Here is a 19,993-nt window from a genome sequence, read left to right as displayed (position 1 = left end):
AAAAAGTAAATAACTAACAATTTGGTCACTAAATCCACAACCGTTTGTGGGGCACTGCTGTGTGCAATTGGCATTTTGCCCGCAAAATATATAATCAATTCACTTTACGATATATTCTGCGAAGCGCTTTGAATCATCTCGTGACGTGATATCATTTAAAACGGGATTATTATTATCATATTCATAAGAAGAAAGGACAACACATCCAACAGAACAGCGCTCCCCCAGCAATGTAATCGGAGCTTCAGCTTTTAAGACTATCAAAGTACGTACGTGGCGGGATGTCTGTCACTCACAACCTTCTGACTGCGAGGTGACAAATGCTCTCCTCCCAGTGGAAGAACCAGGCTGTTGACAGTGAACCATTGGAGTGTTGATTGATGGGTGAGAGAGAGCCACACAGAAGCAGGAATAGGCAGGCAGGGAGGCGGGGGGTGTTTGTGCATCAATCTGGGGAGGTTCCTGGGCTCTGAGGCTGAGCTGTGGCAGGAGAGAGACATTGTGCTGTGAAGGACATCTGTGTGGGTCTCTCTCTCTCTCTCTCTCTTTGCTGCATGACCATCATCTGTATCATAAAGGAGGTGAGTGCAGTCACAGGGGGTTCATTGACCTGCCAGGCTTGTGCCTGCTTTCTGTGGAGGTGGGGAAAATATACATTAAACCTAAACTTTGTAACTAAACTCTTCAGTGAGGGCCTTGTACTGTATCCTCCAGTTTGTCTCAAGGATACAAATAGGTTCCTTTCCTCTCTCTCTCTCTCTCTCTGTATCTCCTCTCTCTCTCTCTCTCTCTACCCTCTCTCTATCTATCTGGTGTAACTGAAGCACTGTTAATAACCATCTGGTGGACAGGAACACAAAAAGGGATCCTGTGAATTATTCATCATTCACAGAAGCTCCTGTTAACTGCATGATTCTGCAGATCAGGTAGGTGCTGAGACACTCACTCATGGTTCACTCTGCAAGGCTGATGTATATATATATATATGAAAGCCCAAATCCTCTCGGTCTACGGTCTTCTTCAGCGTTTATTTTGTCTTAAAAAAGAAATCCAAATATTTAAATAATATTACAGTTTAAAATCATAATAATCCTTGCATTTGATATCAAAATAATAATAATTTGGTCACTCAACCCCTGACTGTTTGTGGGACACTGCTGTGCGCAATTGGCTGCTGTGTTTCGCCCACAAAATATACAGTCAATTCACTTTACAGTATATTCTGTGAAGCGCTTTGAGACGTCAGAATGACGTGATAAGGCTCTCTGTCAATTGCAAGGATTATTATTGTTATTATATAGCGTTTATTCACATTGTTACGACGTCTCAAAACGCTTCACAGATTATATTGTAAGTGCCCATAACGTAAAGTGTAGTGACTGTGTATTTTGTGGGTGTAACTTGGCAGCCAGTTGCGCGCAGCAGTGTCCCACAAATAGTCGTGGATTGATTGACGAAATACAACTCCTAACACTTTCTCTACAAATGATGTATTTTTTAGGAAGTGACAATCTTATCACAAAAGATTGTGTTTAACCAAAGGGTGTCTTTCTGATGTGAAGGGCGCTACACATGTGTAATTATTTGATGATGTTGTTGTTTGTTTGTTAATGCAGTGTGATGATAATGATATTCCTTGAGCCTGATTCGGTACATTATTGTGTCCTCGAGATGTCCCAAAGTGTCTTGCAGGACTTTATTTTGAAGTGTGGTGACTTGTGTGTTTGTGAACGTGCCGTGGATGATCAAAGTTATTGTTAAGGAAATGAAAAATGTAAATCAGTGAGAAGGGAGTTTCACTCAGCGCCCTGGACAACAATACACCAAATATAATTCCACATTCACTTCCTGAATAGCTGTTTGTGCGACATTGCTAGGTGCAAATTGGCTACTGTGTTCAATCACCCAGGGCTTTCAGACATCCTCCCAACATGAAAATCGCTATAACAAATGTAAGGATTATTATTATTATTTTTATAGTGGTGAAGGGTATTGTCATCCACTAACCTTTGACAAAATCTGTAACATCAACAAATTGCATTTATTTTAGCGACTTTCATGTCGGGAGGGTATCCCAAGGCACTGGGTAAGGCACCTCTTTTGTTAAAAGTCTATTTCTAAACTTTAGAACCATATAATTTACAGCACAGAATGAGGCAAACCTTGGCTCTTTGAAAGAGTCATTGTATTGCATTTACAAAAGCAAGAAACAATACATTGCATTTATTATAGCGCCTTTCACCTCCCTGGTGCCTGCTTAAATCCGTTATGGATATGTAATTCCACTCCCCTACCCTTTCCTTATACATTGTTACATTTTTCTGTTTGAGCTGTTTTATTTTATTGGATTGAATTTGTTTTGGTCGGCCAGGTGTCTGACACATGCGGAAACCCATCACCGTGCTTAAGAGTATCCAAGCCAAACTAAGAATTCCGTGCATTCCACCTACACATGTAAATTCCAGTGATAGATTGTTAGAATGTATTAAGTAATACTTGCATTTGATATAGGGTCTGATCACGTCATTGAGACATCTCAAAGCGTCTTACACAAAATATACTGTAAATTAATTGACTGTATATTTTGTGGGCGAAACGCAGCAGCCAATTGCACACAGACGGGTCCCAAAAACAGTCGTTTATTAAAAATAAGAGACGCATCCTGTGTATCTAATTCAGGAAATTATTAGGCACAGGTTGGCAAGAGCCAAATCTTGGGAACCCCAGAGTGTGCGTTGGGGTGCTGACCAACTAGAGGAATAAAGAAGAACTAAAAGATTACTCCTTTACACTGGTCTTGAATTATTAGGATTTGGGAATTTTAAAAATCTGTAATAGTTTCCAATGTCTCTCTTTCTTGTTTCCCCTCCCTGGTGCTTGCTCAAACCCTTATTGATATTTTGCTAACATTATTATATGTAAACTGGTAACAACCTTAAGCCAACGTGCTGTATTTTTTGACACTCAGCGTCCTTGAGCAAATTGACCAGGGTTTTCAGTTTGCTGTTGCTATTACTGTGGCTCCTTGTTAAACAATGCTCATATAATAAAAATGATTAATAATAATACTTACATTTGGAATAGTGACCTTTATGTCAGGAGGACATCCCAATGATGTACTGTAAAGTGTAATGACTGCGTGTTTTGTGGACACATGTAAACCACAACAGGACGTCCCAAGGCGTTGAACAGTGAGGGATTTGCACCCGAGCTGCGAGTTGGGATCAGAGAGGTGTGAAGAGCAAAGGGGGTGAAGGAGGGAAGATGACCGGAAGCACGGTTAAAAAGGAAGGTCTTGAGACGAGCTTTGAAGGAGTAATGTTGGGAAAAAAGTTTTTTTAAATAACTTAAACTTTGGAGATGGACACTATGTGGTGCACTATAACCCCCGCCCACAGTTGAATAGCCTTTTTGACTTTGACTGTATGAGTTTTTACACATAGAACTGTTGATTGAGTCAGCTACCAAAAGGAGACTGACTGGTACCCAGTGTGAAAACAACACCTTGCATTTATATAGCGCCTTTCACGTACAATAACATCTCAGAGTACTTTACAAAGATGAGTAGAAAATGAGTGGTAAAACAGGAAGCGGGCCTATTAAAACAGATGTGATCTTGCCAATATAGTAGAGGGTATTACTATTGCCAAACCTGCATCCATTTTAATAAACCCACCTATGTGCAGGGAAGCCCAGAGATTAGTCAAGTAGAGAGAGTTGCAGGAAGTAGTACAATATAAACAAAACAATTTAATAATAGTAAAAATTAACACTAATCCTTGCATTGATATAGAGCCTTTTCACATTGTCAAAACATCTCAAAGTGTTTTACAGGGCTTAATGTGTATTCTCTTTTCGAATAGTACCTGAACAGGTAGACAGGCCCTTAGTTTAACGTCTTGGTCGAAGGATGTCACTTATGACAATGCAGCGCACCCCCAGCACTGCAATGGAATGTCAGCCTCAATAATGAGCCTAAAGCCCTAACGTGGGGCTGGAGCCCACAATCTTCTGACTCAGAAGCAAGAGGACTACCAACTGAGCCAGGCTGACAGCTGCAACTTTTTCATGGAGGGTAATTAGACTGATAATTGACAAACCTCCAGCCTCTGATTCTCTCCTCATCCCCCAGCAGATAGAATTCAGTATCCTTATTCGCACATTCAAATCCCTCTACACAACCTTACCTCTGCAAACCTCCTACAATCCTACCGTATGCCCTATGCCCTCCATGCCCTACTATCGGCAATTGAGGTTTCAGCCATTCTGCCTCCATTGTGGAGTCCTGTAGTTCAGTGGTTAGAGCACTCGCCTCGCAAGCGAGAGCCCTGGCAGGACAAAATGTTGGGCAAGTTTCCTTACTCCACATGACTGTTTACCTAGCAGTAAGTAGGAACCCAGTCGTTAGTCGCTTTTGCGGGGGTAAAAATTCCTTCAAAAAATAATAATAATAATTTGGTCTCTCAATCCACGACTCTTTGTGGGACACTGCTGTGCGCAATTGTCTGCCACGATTTGTCCACAAACTATACAGCCAATTCACTTTACAGTATATTCTGTGAAACGCTTTGAGATTCTTGAAGACGCGATAAGGCGCTATATGTAATGCAGGGATTATTATTATTATTATTCTCTGGAAAACTCCTCAAGACTTACCAGGCAACAATAAACTAGGCAAAAGGGATGCTGGAGTGCCCTGGGACTTAACCTGGCAAAACTCTGAGGCCATAAAGAGGGTAAAGGTTTGGCTTCTTTCCGTACTTGATTCTCCAAAGCTTAATCCTCTATATGATGTCATGACAAGGTCCCTCCAGATAATCATCAGTTCAGTAAAAGGCAAAAGCATTGCTAAGTCAGTTGAGTTTAGAGCCTCTGATTTCATACTCGGGCTGCGGTCAGATTGCATTAAATACTGTTCTGATCAACACAACATAAATGTACTGCCCAGGCCTTGGAGGAGTGCAGAGGAGAGCAATGAGGATCCCCAATGTTAGAGTAAATGAACTATGAGCGACAATTAGGCAAATTGGGGCATCACAGAGGTCTTTAAAAGTTTAAATAGGATTGAAAAAGTAAACCCAGAACAATACTTTAGGATACACCAACCCAGTAGAACAAGAGGATATGCTTTGAGTTGGAAAGGGCAATTTCAGGACAGACACTAGGAAGTTTTTCTTTACTCAGAGGGTAATTAATGACAAACAGGTCTCAACAACAACAACTTGCATTTATGTAGCGTCCCAAAATGCTGGACAGTGGCGGAGCACAACTCCAAGCCTGGGGGTGGGGGGTTGACCATAAGCACAGTCACATAGGAAGGTCTTCAGGCGCGACCTGAAGATGGGGAAGAAAGGGGCAAGGCGGAGGGATAGAGGAAGAGAGTTCCAGAGTTTCGGGGCGTAGTGGCCGAATGCGCAGCCATCAATGGTGAAATGAAGGGCATGAGGGACATGCAGAAGGCAGGAATCGGTCGAGTGGAGGCAGCGGGTTGTGGGGTAAGTAAGTCGCAGAGGTAGGGGGTTCTCCAGGAAGGGTGGTTGGGGCTAGGACACTGGACTCGTTTAAAAAGCAGCTTGATACTGTAATGGGGGAACGGTAGGAAGGAATTCTGGAAGCCTGAGATCAGATGGGCCAAAGGGCCTCCTTCATCCAGACCAATCTTGTTATTTCTTTGACCAAGCTTCCAATCAACTTTTTCCTCTTCCCACCTTCAGCTCCCCCCTCCAACGTCACCCACCCCACCCTCGGTTCAGGTGTCAACCAATAGTGTAAAGCACTTTGAGACAACCTCCCAATGTGGAAGGCATGGTATACATGTAAATAGTATTGTCTAGTAAAATATTGTATTGTATTGTAAAAGAAGCAGGACACAAGGGAGAATGGAGAGGGAGAAAGCTGTTGATCTCTGAAGCCACTGACCTTAGCTCTGATTGTAATAACATAACTTACACTACACAAGTGAGACCTCAGGAGCCATGTGACTGTCTGCAGCTGCAGGAACCTCTACCCTCAGCGTTTTCCGTTTTGTTTCAGGAATCCTGTTTGCTGGGAGGGACTGACCGATGGAAGTGGTTTAGTGTATCTGTAATTTAATGCTTTAATTAGAATTATGCTTCAGTCGTGTGTACATATGTTTATCCACAATTGAATGTCATTTCTCTTCTCCCCCCCTCCGACTGAAGGCGCTGATTCACGCTGGGGTGTAGTCTCCTCAGACACCAGCTATTTTCTTCTGAGGACCATTCTTCACATGTGACTCTAGGCAGTATATAAGAATCCTTGTATTTGACGTCGCTCCTTGTCATGTCAGCGTCTCATAGAGCTTCACGGGATGTTACTGTAAAGTACAGTGACTATTTATGTATTTACAGCCCAACGCGGCAGCCAACTTTGTAAGCAGCAATGTCCCACAAACTGCCATGAAGTTTATGACCAATGTTTATGTGGGGGATTGTTGACTGGGACACTGGGAGAAAGTCGTTTCTCTTTTCAAATGGTGCCATGGGATCTTCCTCTTGAACACGCAGACAGGGCCTCGGTTTAACGTCTCATCTGAAGGACTGCACCTTTGACAATACAGCAACCCCTCCAGCTCGACATTGGAGTGTCAGCCAAGACTGAGTTCAATGTCCCAACGTGAGACATGGGGCTTGAACCCACGATCTTCTGACTCAGTAGACAGAAGTCCTGTCACATGAGCCAGGCTGACATATCAATAACAGAAAGCTAGGTAACCATGAGTTGCCATGGCAGCCAAATCCAATTCCTGTTCCCATATGAAGTTAATAATAATAATAATCCTTGCATTTAATATAGCGCTTTTCACGTCTGGAGGACGCCCCAAAGCTCTTCACAGAACACACTGTAAAGTGAATTGACCGTATATTTGTGGGCGAACGCGGCAGCCAATTGCGCACAGCAATGTCCCACAAAGAGTCGTAGATTGAAAATGACCAATTTAATTATTGTTTTTAGTTTTTGGAGGGATTATTATTAGGAGTGTGGAGTAAGGAAACTTGCCCAAGGTTTCGCCCTGCCTGGAATTGAACTCAGGTCTCTCACTTGCAAAGCGAGTGCTCTAACCACTGAGCTACAGGACTCCTACAGGACTGTGTTCTTCAAAGGGATATAATAATAATAATCCTTGCATTTGATATATATATATATATATATATATATTTGATATAGCGCTTTTTCATGTCTTCTAGATGTCTCAAAGTGCTTCACAGAATATACTGTAAAATGAATTGACTGTATATTTATGGGCGAAACACGGCAGCCAATTGCGCACAGCAGTGTCCCACAAACAGTCATGGATTGAAGTGACAAATTTTTTTTTTTTTTTAAGGATTATTATCAGGCGTGTAGAGTAAGGAAACTTGCCCAAGGTTTCGCCCTGCCGGGAATCATATCCAGGTCTCTCGCTTGCGAGGCGAGTGCTCTAACCACTGAGCTACAGGACTTCTATCTGGTGCTGGAAAATAAGCTGAAATTTGTGTCCCCAGGACACAGCCTAATTGTCCAGTGGACCCAGTGATTGGATCCATAAAACCCAAACGAAAACAGTAAGGAGCAATTAACTGGTTTCACCGTGGATGTGTTAAGCCAGCCAACCTAGTCCCTGTACACCACCACCACCAACAACAACAACAACAACAACAACAAGATTGCATTTATAAAGCGCCTTTCATGTCGGGAGGACGTCCCAAGGCGCTGGACAGTTGGGTCGGGACCCGAGCAGGTTTTAGTGCTTTAAGATAAAATAAAAGTCCACTTCCGGGTCATCAGGTTGTGGCGACATCACTTCCCGTTTCCTGCACATAACCTGGAAGTGAGCCATTTAAACATGAAAGCAGCTGGTGTGCAGGAGGCATGTGGGCTGGATGTGTGCAGGAGGCATGTGGGCTGGATGTGTGCACTTGCAGTAAAGCTCTGTGAGACGTCCTCCAGATGGAAAAAGATGCTAAATATTATAAATGATATTGTAATGTAGTCCTCAGCACAAATATGTTATAACTTAATTTGGAATAGCTCTTTTTACGTGGGGAGAACACCTCAAAGCACGTCTGACAGGGTTTAGGGTCCGACAGAGAGCCGACGCAAACACAATGGGCTGATGGCTTGGCATCTTTGTTTTTTAATCTCAGTTCCATTCTCCTGCCTTTACTCCATATCATGTGCCCTTATACCCAACGATTCAGAAGGTTGTGGGTTCGAGACATGGAATCACATGGATGATAATCCAATGCAGTTGCAAGGCGGGGGTGGGGTTGCATTGTCGGAGGTGCCGCCCTTCGGATGAGACGTTAAGCAGAGGTCTCATCCGCCTGTTCAGATGGATGTTAAAGATCCTATGGCACTATCTGAAAAGAGAATGGAGTTTCTCCCGGTGTCCTGGCCATCAATCCTCCAAATAAAATTGTTCACTCGCTCCATGGCTGTTTGTGGGACATTGCAGTGCGCAATTCGTTGCCCCTTTTCGCCCTCAAGATATACAGTCAATCCACTTTTCAGTACATCCCATGATTAATGTGGGCCTGAGTAACAGACTTAAAAGGTCAGGGAAAGTGCGTTTCCTGTTGTATAAGTTAAAGAACAGGAACAGAAAATGACTTAATCTATGGGATGGCCAAGGCTTATATTAGCTTTGCCAAATTATTGCTCCAGAGACAAAAGTCTAAAAAAACGGATGGTGGTTTTCTAATTACCCCTTTATGAGCAAAGCTTGTATTTGGGGATTGGGTGATGCTGTGTCCTTTTGCCTTTGACGCAAAGTTCAGACGGGGGGGTAACAGTAATTGCTACCACCAAATATCTGAAGTCACCAAATGTGAACCCATGGTACATGTGTCCAAAAGCAATTTTAACGTATAGCCAAATGATGGCAATCTGCCAGTGCTAGCAAGTGATTTTACATGGTGTCTCTCTCATAGGAATGCTGAGATGTGATTGGGACATGTATTAATCAGTCAATTCACTTTACAGTATATACTGTGAAGTGCTTTGAGACGTCTCGAAGACGTGATAAGGAGCAATATCAAATGCAAGGATTATTATTGTAATCACTAAGCTCTGTGAGCTGATCACCCCCATCCTCTCCCAGGTTCATTGCTCCCCATTCCCCAGAGGATTGAGTTCACTCGCCCTCTTCCTCTTCAAGGCCCATCTCAAGACCTTCTTATTCGACTGTGCCTTCGGTCATCTTCCCTCCTCCACCCCCTCTTGCCTTCCACCCATCTTTGGTCCCATCCCTAGCTTGGGTGCAAACTCCTCTTTGTCCAACACCTTGGGACATTCTCCCGATGTGGAAGACACTGTGTAAATGCAATTTGTTCTTATATATGAGCCGGGGGAGGGCTGGTAAATAGTTCTCCAGCTTTGACATCCCTCAGCTCCAAACCTAGTGGATGTTTACAGCTCCAAACCTAGGGGATATTTATCTACCTGAAGCTACTGTGACATATAAAGTGCCCTACCTATATCTTTTACAAGCGGCCTTACTTAACTTTAATCAAGATTGTCTGATAGCGGTTAGAATCAAAAAGTGATAGTGGTAGATAGTGATAGTCTGAGCATGGGAAAAAGATGCTCTCTCCCCATATCCCTGCAAACTTGTCCTCCCCAAATAATTACCTACTTCCCTCTTCAAAGTTGTTATCGAATCTGCTTCCACCACCCTTTCAGGCAATGCATTCCAGATCCAAACAACTCGCTGTGTGAAAAAATTTCTTCTCACCTCCCCTCTGTTTCTTTTAACAACAACCAGTGCTTTGGGACATCCTCCCGACGTGAAAGGCATTGTGTAAATGTAATTTTGTTGTTGTATTTTGTTGTATTTTAAATCGGTGTCCTCGGGTTATCGACCCACCCCCTAGTGGAAATAATTTCTCCTTGTTCACCCTATCGAATCCCCTCATAGTTTTGTAAAGTTCTATTAAGTCTCCTCTTAACCTTCTCTGCTCCAAGGAGAATAATCCTAGCTTCTCTAGCCATTCCTGGTACCATCCTGGTAAATCTCCTTTGCACCCTTTCCAATGCCTTGACATCTTTCCTAAATTGTGGTGCCCAGAACTGAACACAGTCTCTAGCTGAGGCCTAACCAGTGTTTTATAAAGGTTCATCATAACCTTTAATGAAATGATAGTGGACAGGTGTAATAGGTTACAAAGGAAAGCTATGTAAGTAAATGGTGTAAATCGGTTTAAGAGACACCCAGATGGCTTTCTGGAGAGAATGAGGGAGATAAGCTAGATCATAAAAGAGGGGATCTTGAAGGTATTGACTAGAAGATTCAAGTGATTCCATGTCAATTATTGATTTGTGTCAACAATAACTTGAATTTACGCTGTGCCCTTCACCCAGTGTAGCGTCTCGGTAGCACCTAACAATGGCGTAGTTTGATGCCAAGTTGGGGTGAAAGGGCAGGTGATCGTAGGCACGGTCAAAGAGGAAAGACAAGCAAAGAGGGAGCAAGGAGAAGGGGATTGAGCAGGAAGTTCCAGAGGTTAACCCTCTAATTTTTCCGCCACCCTCCATCTCTCTTGATTCCAACCCCCAGCTCGGGTGCAAACCCTTAACTGTCCTTCTGACGTGAAAGGCATTATATAAATGTAATTTTGTTGTTATTGGTGGTGTAGTGACTGAAAGCATAGCTGTCGATTTGGGGGGTGAGGGGTCGAGGGGAGTATAGAAGGCCTGAGTTTGCTGAGCGAAGGAAATATCAGATCTGCGCTTTGTGGTGGACACCAAATTTTGCTTGGACATGGTAATCTGGGACAACACTGAGAAGGGACGAAGATCACTCTGGTCGTTCTCATCTCCCCAAGGACAGCAAGGTCCCAATGTAGGTTAAGCTTGTGGTGAATACAATATGTGTCCAAACAGTTCTCCTTTATGGTTCCGAGTTCCCGGGCACGCGCAAAGTAGCATGTTTACGTGGACCTCTCGGTCTGGTCTGGATACTGTTAAGCACAGTCAAGGGAAAAAAAAAGGCCAGACAAAAAAATGGCTGTAAGGTAGTAATAATAAAAATATAATAATCCTTGCATTTGTTACCGTGCCTTTCCACATTGTTGAGACGTCTCAAAGCGTTTTTTATAGAATATATTGTAAAGTGGATTGACTGTGTATATTTTGTGGGTGAAACACAGCAGCCATGGATTGAGTGACCACATTTTTTTTTAGGGATTATTATCCCCAAACAGCAATCCACCAATCGACTAACTGGGTTCCTACTTACTGCTAGATAAACGGACACGTGTGGAGTAAGGAAACTTGCCTAAGGTTTCCCCTTGCCGAGGATCAAACCCAGGTCCTTTCTCTTGTAAGGCGGGTGCTCTAAACACTACACTACAGGACTCCACAATGGGAGTCTTTTCTGCTCTTGTATTCCAGGTAACCTTGAGAGTGTCCGCTGGGGCTCTGTTTACACCCATCCTCCCCTACACACCTTCAAACCCGTTTCCCCACCCTCTGTCACCAACCTCATCCTGTCCTTGAAAACCACCACCTGCTCCCTGGACCCTATCCCCACTCCACTTCTTATCTCCCAGCTCCACCTCCTTGCCCCACTTCTCACAGACACCAGTAACCGCCCTGGTCAAGGTCATCAATGACATCTTGACCATCTGCGACCAGGGCTCCCTCTGCCTCCTCGAACTCCTCGACCTATCGGCCGCATTCGATACGGTCGACCACTCTATCCTCCTCCACCACTTGTCCTCCCACCTCAACTTTCAAGGTCCTGTCCTTGAGTGGTTTAGGTCCTACCTCTCCCAACATCTTCATTTTGTTTCCACAAACGGCTTTTCCTCCAGCCCCCGCACTGTCTCGTGCGGTGACCCTCAGGGCTCTGTCCTCGGTCCCCTCCTCTTCACCCTCTATATGCTCCCCCTCGGTGACATCATCCGCAGACATGGGGTTAACTTCCCCCAGACTGGAAGGTATGGAGGTATATAAAATTCTCCTAACCTCCCCATTTGCTCCATACCTTCCCCCAGTGCCTTCGCTTTGCTTCCTCCCTTTCCTCCTTCAAGGCCGGTCTCAAGACCTTTCTCTTTGACCGTGCCTTCAGCTCCCCTCTCGACCCTCTACCCCCTCCTCGCTCCCTCCCTTCCCTCCCCTCACCCTGACCATTTCCTCACTGCTCGGGTCCTGACCCAACTGTACAGCGCCTTGGGACGTCCTCCCGACGTGAAAGGCGCTCTATAAATGCAATCTTGTTGTTGTTGTTGGATGGCTTTGAGTGATGGTAATGTTTATGTACTGAGCAGACCACACATGTGTGTGGCCTGGTGGAAGCAAGAAGAGAACCTGCAAAGGCAGAATGGGGGCAAAAAGTGTGAAAGATACAGGCCAATTACTTTATCTCTGTCATGCAGTTCCGACATTTGATTATTTTCATAAAACCGTATTGTTATCTGGAATTTATGGCTTGCAAGCCAGAGATTCCAATGAGCAGTTTAAAAGTATTTCACAGTAGCTCATGAAATGCCTGTGCAATTCTGTGCTGTTATGAAAACCTGCCCACAGAGAGCACTTTGAGATCGAGAAGCTTTCTTTGTTACCAGTATTCCTGGCGTACTGCCCTGTATAGGCATGTGGGGGTTTGTGGGGGGATGGTTACGGGGGGGAGGAAAGGAGGACCCTGACCGACATTGGTGAATTTGCGTGGAACTTTATGGAATTTGCTGGAGAGGGGAAATTTTGTGAACCTTATGAGGGAGCTGTCTGGAGAGTCTTAAACTTTGCTCCAAGCATTGGAAGAGGTACTGTGTGCTTTGTCCTTCATTTGTGGAGTCCTGTTGCTTAGTGGTTAGAGCACTCGCCTCGCAAGCGAGAGGACCTGGGATAGATTCCCGGGCAGGGTGAAACAAACAAAATGTTGGGCAAGTTTCCTTATTTCACACGCCTCTGTTTATCTAGCAGTAAGTAGAAACCTAGTTGCTAGACGATTGGCAGATTGCTTTTCCGGGGTTAATAATCCTATCAAAATAAATAAATCATTAAAAAAAATTGGGTCACTAAATCCAGGACTGTTTGCGGGACACTGCTGTGCGCAATTGTCTGCCGTGTTTCGCCCACAAAATAGACAGTCAATTCATTTTACAGTTTATTCTGTGAAGCGCTTTGAGACATCTGGAAGATGTGATAAGGCGCTATATCAAATCCAAGAATTATTATTATTATAATTGACATTTTGAGATAATAATAGTAATGCCTTCTATATAGCGCCTCTGATGTTACTGCGCCAGGTTAACACAGGCAAACATCTGCAATGTGTAAAATATTAGTTGGCTTGGATGTGAGACAGGTTTAAAGAGTTTTTCTTGTTCAGGTCCTTGAATAACTTTCGTTTTGAGTATTTATTTTTAACTTCAATGCTTTACAGGCGATTAACTCGCACAACGACAACCTGAGCAAAAAATCGAGTGTACGTTACTGCTTGAGGTTTCCGTGACGCCCAAGATGCAGCTTCTCCAATTCCATGGTAGGTCGTGTATTATTAATTGACTTGCGTTTAATTAAAAACCAAATGCCTCTTTGCGCGTCATTTCTTTTTGCAATCTCGGGGTAGTCGTTTGATGTGTGTGAAAATTCCACAGGGAGAGAGAAACCAAGCAAATTCTTCCTTCTAGTGGTTCATGTCTTAAACGTGTGTAAACATGAACTGTTGAACTTTTAAGCAGTGAGATCTGAATACAGGAGATAAGGGAGAGCTAAGCTGTAGCCGGGCTTCAGATCAAAATCAATTTGAGAACAAATCTTTTTTCTGTTTAAATACTGGCAGAAAGCCTTTTAAATACAAGAATTCTTTTTTTAAAAAGCTAGTTTGTTTGTATAGAAATTTTTGTTGTATGTTTTTTAAGGCTCTATTTAGCTTGCTGGAAACACAGTGACCAGTAGAAGGTCCAGCCAGAGGTTGACAAGGCAGGGCAGTGGGATTGAAAGTGCAACAACAACAACTTGCATTTATATAGTGCCCCTCATGCAGGGTAGCGTCCCTGGGAGTATACTTCGCTCTGAGACTCTGAGACCTGTAAATTTCTATGATTCTACCAATCTGACTAGAGAGCTCTGAATTAAAGGAAATCTTTCCTTTCTCTTCTTTAGAATCATAGAAATAGAACCATAGAAATGTACAGTGCAGAAGGCCATTTGGCTCATCGGGTCTGTGCTGTTGCTTTCAAAGAGCAATTCCTTTCGGTCCTATTTACTTGCCTTTGCTCCATACACCAAGGCTTACTCCCTTTTTTTTAGATATCTATCTCGATCCCTTTTGAAATCTAGTATGGATTCTGTCCCAACCACCTACTCCCGACAGGACATTCCATGCTCTAACCCCTCTATGCATGAACAAAATTCTCCTAACCTCCCCATTTGCTCCATACCTTCCAGTCTGGTCCCTACACTAAGTGGCCACTCCATGTCCTCCACCCTGTCCACCCCGCTTTCAGCTTTTCTGCCCCCACCCTCTGGAACTCCATCCCACAGTCCCTTAGCCTCATCCCATCTCTTGCCTCCTTCAAGGTCCATCTGAAGACCCTCCTCTTCGACCGTGCCTTCAGTCACCCTCCTACCCCCACCCTCCCTGCCCTCCACCCCTCCTGATCCCATTCCCCAAATTCCTGACCATCCAGCACCTTGGGACTTCCTCCTGACACGAAAGGCGTGGTACAATTTGTTAATTTGTTGTTGCTGTTGTCTGTTGACTATCTAACATCGATGCATTTTGTGACTGACTCACTGACTTCTTCCATCCCTCTCCCAATCTCCCTCCTTCCCGTTGTGCCGTTGTGAAGACTCAGTGTGCGGTTCCTCCTGGCTCCGTTTGATGTCACGAAAATGAGCCGCCCGCTCCAGCAGAGCAGAGATGCCACAGTGCCCGACTGCGTGGTCATGCCTCAGACCCTGAACAGAGAGCAGCTCCAGCAGAGGCCGGGCAAGGGCGAGAGCTCGCGGGTGGACACCATGTACCAGGTGGTGCCAGGAAGCCTTGCCACCACCAAGGAGAAGCAATACAAAGAACTCAAGCCCTTGATCTGTGCCATCTTACTGGGCCTGGCCCTGGTGGTGGCCTCGGTGATGTCTTGGTGTTACTACACGGCTTCACTGAAGACCTCGATCACCTTCAGACTAGAGCAGCTAGAGCTCCACAGGGAGGGGTTCGTGATCAGGAAAAGCCCCGACTCGGTCTCCTTCCGAATGGGCTTCCGCTCGGCTTCCATCGACCCGGAGTCTTGCCTGCAGGGGGACAGCGGGAACCGGCTGAGTTGCACCAAGTCCAACCGAGGGGAGGTCAACTTCTACGTCGAGACCCTGAAGCCCAAGGAGACGGTGACCTGTTACAACATTCACTGGAGGGCGGGGAGGCCGGGCTCCGCCGTGGAGCACTGCATGTTCTGGGCGGGTGCTAAGTGGTATGGTGGGGCGGAGATGAGCACCCAGCACTGGCCCATGCGTGTATCGGGGGCGATGGAGCCCGCGCCCTATGTGACCGGCGACGTTTACTCGTTCCGCGGTGGCTTCGGGGGCGTGTTGGAGAGGTACTGGGTGTCGTCGAGGGGGGTGGCGGTCCGCGTGAATGATTCAGTGCCTTTGCACGTGGGCTGGAACAGCTCACACCAGGAGGCGGTGTGCCTGCAGGCCAGGTACGGGGAGGGCTCACCATTCAAACCCCGGCAGGGGCACGAGCCAGGGCCGGGGAAGGAGCCGGTGGCCGAGCTCAGCTACCAGGTGTGCGTGGGGACAGACTTGAAGGTCATGCACCGCTACATGGCCAAGAAGCACTTCAAGAAGCCCAGGAACGTGCCTGCGGAGAGCATGTTCAGGTACCCGGTCTGGTCCACCTGGGCCCTGTACAAAACCCAGGTGGATCAGAACAAAGTGCTGCACTACGCGGAGAAGATCAAGAAGTACAAGTTCAACCACAGCCACCTGGAGATCGACGACAAATACAGCAGCACCTATGGCGAGTTCGACTTCGACCCCGTCAAGTTCCCCAACGTCTCCGAGCTGATGGACAAACTGGAGAGCGACGGCTTCAAGGTCACGCTTTGGGTTCACCCTTTCGTCAGCTACAACTCACCCAGCTTTGCCGAGGGCGTCGAGCGCTCGCTCTTCGTCACGGACCCCGGCGGGAGGCTCCCCGCGCTGGTGGAATGGTGGCACGGGGTGGCAGCCTTGCTGGACCTCACCAAGCCTGCCTCGGCCGAGTGGTTTCGCAGCGGCCTGGAGAACCTGAGGTCCAGGTACGGAGACGGATATGCCGTGGCTTCTTTTAAGTTTGACGCGGGAGAAAGCACTTACCTCCCCGCCCGCTTCGCCACTCACAAGCACCTAGCAGACCCCAGCGCGTTCAGCAAGACGTACGCCGAAATGGCGGCCTCCTTCCCCCAACGACTGTGCGAAGTGCGAGTGGGCTTCAGGTCTCAGGGACTGCCTTGTTTTGTCAGGATGATCGACCGTGACTCGGTCTGGGGTTACGAGCTGGGCTTGAAGTCGCTGATCCCCACCGCGCTGACCATGAGCCTCCTCGGCTACCACTTCATCCTGCCCGACATGATCGGGGGCAACGTTTACCCCAATAGGACGGACGTCTCCGATTCCGACCCCGACCTGCCCGACCGCGAGCTATACATCCGCTGGCTGGAGCTCTCGGCTTTCCTCCCCGCCATGCAGTTCTCCGTGCCGCCCTGGCTGTACGACTCCGAGGTGTTGGCCATCGCAAACAAGTTCACCTGCCTGCGAGAGAGCCTGGTGGCACCGCTGCTGCTCCAGCTGGCAGAGGAGGCCACACAGACAGGCAGCCCCATCATCAGGCCGCTCTGGTGGCTGGCACCCAGCGACCCCCAGGCCCAGAGCGCGGACACGCAGTTTCTGATCGGAGACTCGCTCATGGTGGCTCCAGTGGTGGAAAAGGGCACAAAGATCAGAGACGTGTACCTGCCCAGCGGCAAGTGGCAGAGCTTCAAAGGAGATCTCTATGACAAGACTCCCTTCCTCATCACCGAATTTGCCGTCAACCTCGATGAAGTGGCCTATTTTACCAAAGTTAATTGAATGCGTTATATATTTTTTTCCCCCACTTTCCCACCAACAACCCACCAACCCTCTTTCTTCATATTCAAACTGAACTCAATTAAATTGCGTCCGGCAAATTGGACCACAGAGCCAGCTGTGAGCGTTTTTTGCACGGCTCTCCGCACTGGACTCTGCTGTAACTCTTTATACTGTGTGCGTTGGGGAGGTGGGAGCAGTGGTTCAAAAATGTATCAACCATTGTGTGTGTTTTGGTGTGTGTGTTTCATAGAATGATCGGATCTTGCATTACAGAAGGAGGCCATTCGGCCCATCGTGCCTGTGCCGACTCTTTGAAAGAGCTATCCAACTAGTCCCACTCCCCCGTTCTTTCCTGTAGCTCTGCAATTTTTTCCTTTTCAAGTACATATCCAATTCCCTGTTGTTTGTTTGTATGTGTGCATGTGTCTAGAAAGGAAATACTTTCTCTAATCTAAATGGTCCTGTTTAATTAAGTTACACATGTGATCCCTAGCATTGAAACCAAATGAAAGCATCAGAAGAATGCCTTTTAGTAAATAAATACATTACATGTTTCTTGATCGATATACCAGAAACACGCTTCAATAATGAGAACGAGGAGAGAGGAAGCAGGATAAATAACTTCCAAGGAGAGACTGATTTTTTGTTGTTGTTGTTGCTACTTTTGGAATTTTATCCCCCCAATCTCTCAGACAATTGGTCTCCTCTTGTAAAAGTATTGTTTTCTCCCCTCCCGGGAATTGTCTGTGTGTGTGTGTGTGTGTGCGTGTGGAAGGAAGGAAAACAAGTGAGTCCCTTTTCTAAATTGTCTGCGCATGTGTGTCCGTGTGGAAAGAAGGAAAACAAGTGAGTCCCTTTTCTAGCATTTTACTGTTTGTCCTCCCAACGTGAAAGGCGCTATACAAATGTAATCTTGTTGTTTTTCAACCGTGCATCAAAAAGGAAGACTGTAACTTGGGTTTGGTACGTTGAGAGGGAAACATTTGCTAATGGCTAATATTTCAGATGTGACCCTTCATCAGAAGCTCACAGCATCTTAGTAGCCTTGGTCTAAGGAGAATAATCAGCCGGAGTTCCATGAATTCACTGCAGTAAGCTGCTATCTGTGTTGTGTCCCTCTGTGTCCTATCTGTGTGGACAATGTAATGAACCTGCTGTACAGATCTGTAGTGAAAAACGATTTGGTGTGAGTGGAATAGGCTGAAATCTGCCAAATGATGAAAATTCACAGCAGGTCGATCCGCATCAGAAGGAGAAAGTTACACTTAACCTTTCGCTGTTTAATATCTCAGGTAAAATGCTCTCATCAGGATAGGATGTTCCTCACTGACATGTATCTCAAGCAGAGACTTGAGACTCATTTATCAATGTTATTTATTCCGACACTGAATCGATATGTTATTGTGGCTTATCGTGTACACAAGTTAAGCACATTGACAATACTGTAATAATCCTGCAAATACAGTTAAAGTAAAGTTATAAGGTTATGTGTATGTCTAATGTTACAGGTAATAGGGTTATGTGATTCAGAGAGTCGGCTTTATGTATTCCGACTCCCTTAAAAAGACATTTACCTAAAATAATCAACTGACGAGTCAGAAGCCTAACGTTTCTCATGGTTCTTAACCTTGCTTTCCAAAGTCAGACTCTATTTTTAAGATTTTTTTCAAATTTCCTGCACAACCTTAAATCTTAACACAATTCAACTCATTGAATTGGTTTTAAGGCTAAGATTATGAAGTATGTCAGACCCCCAAACCCTCTCACATCCTTAGTTTTGCTTGGTGATATGCTTTGTTGTAACATCATGTGGTTCATTATGGGGGTTGGGGGGGTCAATTTAACCACTGATACTCTATACAGCGAGCTCCTGATCTCAGCTGGAGTTTGGATAGGGAGATAAAACATCAGCAGCCCAGCTATCCAAGGCCATTGTCAGCTATTTTTTTCTTTGCATAGATTTACAGAGAGGCAAGGAAACAGATAGTTCAGCCCAATTTGTCCATGCTGTGGTTTATGCTCCAAATTAGTCTCCATGCACGGCTTACAGCCTCCCATACCCCTCTGTACCCTTCTACCTTGTGTATATCTAGCTTCCTATTGAATGTGTTATGAACACTCTTTCATTTCAGCTCACAAGTTACAAATCCAACCAAAAGCCCTCTACTCAGCTCTCCCTGCTTGTTGCGTTTCTACCTCCTGATCCCCTCCCAGCGGTTCTAATCAATTGGTCCCTATTGTCTTATTGAGCATCCAACAGAAAGCAGGAGCAGGCTTCCTATGACCATTACTTCTGCTAAAAATTGGGGAGAGGGAAGAGAGAGGTGAAAAGGGCTTCGAGTATGCTGAGCAAAATTACGCTTTCCACTAACTCAGCACAGATCAAAGATGGAATTGTGAATATTCCTGGTTTGGGAAACTGGTTACCCCACTGAGCTCTCTTAAGTAATCAGACTCATTGTGACATTTGCTTTTAAGTGGAAGGATTTGTGCTGCATAAAGCAAAACTAAAATGTGACGAGCAAATAGTTGTATGTCCTATCCAGAACTTCTGTGTAAATCAAATGGATTTGTGTACACTTTAATCAGTTAGCTTGGGACATATGTGCACTCAAGGTGAAAGGCAAACTAGATGGACTTTGGTCTTTTTTCATCTAGCATTTCTTATGTTCTTATCTTAACACCTGGGGGATGTGTAATTAAAAATGATTGCTTTTGTATTGCAATCATGCCTGCAACACATGACCAAGTTAAGTTGTTTTGGGTCTCTTGTGTGGCACTGATCACATAAGCAGATAACATATACATTATAGGCGCGAGTGTGTATGTTGGGTGTGTCTGTTTGTTTTAAAGCTTTAACAGGAACAGATTTGTGTCTTAAAAAGCACTGCAGAATATTGACCTGCAGAAAGTTGTGTTTCAAAAGCCCCAG

General features: G+C 45.3%; 1 protein-coding gene across 1 annotated transcript; it reads left to right on the top strand.

Annotated features, from left to right (window-relative positions):
- Positions 1 to 429: 429 nt before the first annotated feature.
- Positions 430 to 17,363, top strand: myorg (myogenesis regulating glycosidase (putative)). Its single transcript, XM_007897154.2, has 3 exons — positions 430 to 581; positions 13,391 to 13,489; positions 14,802 to 17,363. Exon 3 carries the CDS (start codon positions 14,845 to 14,847, stop codon positions 17,059 to 17,061), a length of 2,217 nt encoding a protein of 738 aa, XP_007895345.2. The 5' UTR covers positions 430 to 581; positions 13,391 to 13,489; positions 14,802 to 14,844; the 3' UTR covers positions 17,062 to 17,363.
- Positions 17,364 to 19,993: the final 2,630 nt, after the last annotated feature.

The sequence above is a fragment of the Callorhinchus milii genome, unplaced genomic scaffold (genome assembly GCF_018977255.1).
Source record: "Callorhinchus milii isolate IMCB2004 unplaced genomic scaffold, IMCB_Cmil_1.0 Scaffold79, whole genome shotgun sequence".
NCBI lineage: Eukaryota > Metazoa > Chordata > Chondrichthyes > Chimaeriformes > Callorhinchidae > Callorhinchus > Callorhinchus milii.
This window is presented reverse-complemented; position numbering and strand designations above follow the sequence as displayed.